Here is a 2,042-nt window from a genome sequence, read left to right on the forward strand (position 1 = left end):
GAGTTTTCTGAGAAATTGATTAAAATGAAGAGAGTTTATGATAAAACAAGAACAAACAAAACAGGCTCGGAAAAATCAACTTAATGAAAATGGAAATAATGTTTTCATTTGCTCTTGTATTTAGCATAAACTCACTTAATGTTGTTGAATTTCTCAGAAAATTAGACTTAAACTATACTTCATTTTGCTTCGCAAGTGAATGCATCTTGATTTAAGGATGTTTAGATATTACAAAAGAAGACAAATACTGAGGAAGATGTGAATTTATTGCAGTGCATGCAACATTTAATGTCATGTCTTTATGATTTTAAGGCTTTTTTAAGGCCTTAATATGTGTAAGGGTGAATTAAGAAGTCGTGGCCTAATGGTTAGAGTCAGACTCGTAACCCAAAGGTTACGGGTTCGAGTCTCGTACCGGCAGGGATTGTAGGTGGGGGGGGTGAATGTACAGCGCTCTGTCCCACCTTCAATACCACGACTGAGGTGCCCTTGAGCAAGGTACCGAACCCCCAACTGCTCCCCGGGCGCCGCAGCAAAAATGGCTGCCCACTGCTCTGGGTGTGTGTTCATGGTGTGTGTGTGTTCACTGCTGTGTGTGTGCACTTAGGATGGGTTAAATGCAGAGCACTAATTCCGAGTATGTCACCATACTTGGCCACGTCACTTCACTCACTCACTCACTTAAGGATTTTTAAGACCCACAGAAACCTTGTCCTCCCCCCTAATTTTATCAGAATAATCAACAATGTACGGTTTCAATATTTAATACCTGGGATTCTTGCGACTTGAGGAGGAAGCTCAGATCTTCCTTGCTCTCCCTCCATGTGACTCTGTGAATGCTGGGAAGGTTCATCTCTCAGCCCTGGATATGTGGGGTACGGACTATAATGCGGAACATGGATCTCCAGAAACACAGGAACAGAAGAAACAGACTTAGCGTAAAAACACCAGAAAAGGTTTTGCTGAGAAAGTCTGGGACAGAGCTAAACTTTGAAGGAACATTCATAAACTTGATCTTCCTGTTGATTTAGACTGTTCCCGAAGGTTTTGATAACCTCTGAAAAATCTAATGAGTTACACAGCTACAAGAGCCTGATATCTGCCGTCTGTGCAGATTATGGAAAATGAAGTGATTAGAAAAAGAACATCAAAGAAGTTAAACTAGCTTTGGTGATTCAAGCTTTCACATACTGCAAGTCAACTGCACAAGATAAAGAGAATAAGAAATAGACATGTTTTCTCCATTTTTTCTTAACAGTGAGAGCAGCCCAACAGTTGTTGCAGTTTTTGAAGTTCGGATGAAGAGATAAAAAGTTATTTAAAAGTGTAACAATGAGAAAGAGCAAATAAATGATTACACTACCTTCCAAACGTTTGGGTTCAGTAAGGTGTTTTAATGTTTTTGAAAGATGTATCTCATGCTCACCAAAGATGCTTTATTTGATCGAACAATACAGTAAAAGCTAATTAAGATTATTATTATTATACCATTTAAGACTTTTATGGCCTTAAATTTGATCAAACTGAATTTATAAGACATATAAGTTACAAAAACCTGTTTGACCTCAATTAGTGTAAATAACAGTACTCTTATTAAAGTTGTAATAAGAGTATATATATATATACTACCGTTCAAAAGTTTGGGATCAGTAAGATTTTTAATATTTTTACCGAAGTTTCTTGTGCTCATCAAGGCTGTATTTATTTGATCAAAAATACAGAAATAATCTGTTATTTTGGGAAATATTATTGCAATTTAAAATAATAGTTTCTATTTTAATATACTTTAAAATGTAATTGATTCCTGTGATCAAAGCTGAATTTTCAGCATCATTACTCCAGTCTTCAGTGTCACATGATCATGCTTTTTAACTTTTTATTCATAAAAGAACCCAGAAAAAAGTATCAGTTTCCCAAAAAAAAAAAAACATGAAGCAGCACAACACTGATGATAAATCAACATATTAGAATGATTTCAGAAGGATCACATGACACTGAAGACTGGAGTAATGATGCTGAATATTCAGCTTTGATCACAGGAA

General features: G+C 36.0%; 1 protein-coding gene across 1 annotated transcript in view; it reads right to left on the bottom strand.

Annotated features, from left to right (window-relative positions):
• Positions 1–755: 755 nt before the first annotated feature.
• The window catches only part of LOC107681702 (doublesex- and mab-3-related transcription factor B1-like), a 4,814-nt gene continuing 3,527 nt past the window's right edge, over positions 756–2,042 (bottom strand). The window contains exon 4 of the mRNA XM_016478013.1: positions 756–902. Coding sequence (XP_016333499.1) covers positions 756–902 — 147 coding nt within the window. The remainder of the gene's footprint in view (positions 903–2,042) is intronic.

Source organism: Sinocyclocheilus anshuiensis, unplaced genomic scaffold, assembly GCF_001515605.1.
Source record: "Sinocyclocheilus anshuiensis isolate Anshui unplaced genomic scaffold, SAMN03320099.WGS_v1.1 scaffold436, whole genome shotgun sequence".
In the NCBI taxonomy this organism is placed as follows: Eukaryota; Metazoa; Chordata; class Actinopteri; order Cypriniformes; family Cyprinidae; genus Sinocyclocheilus; species Sinocyclocheilus anshuiensis.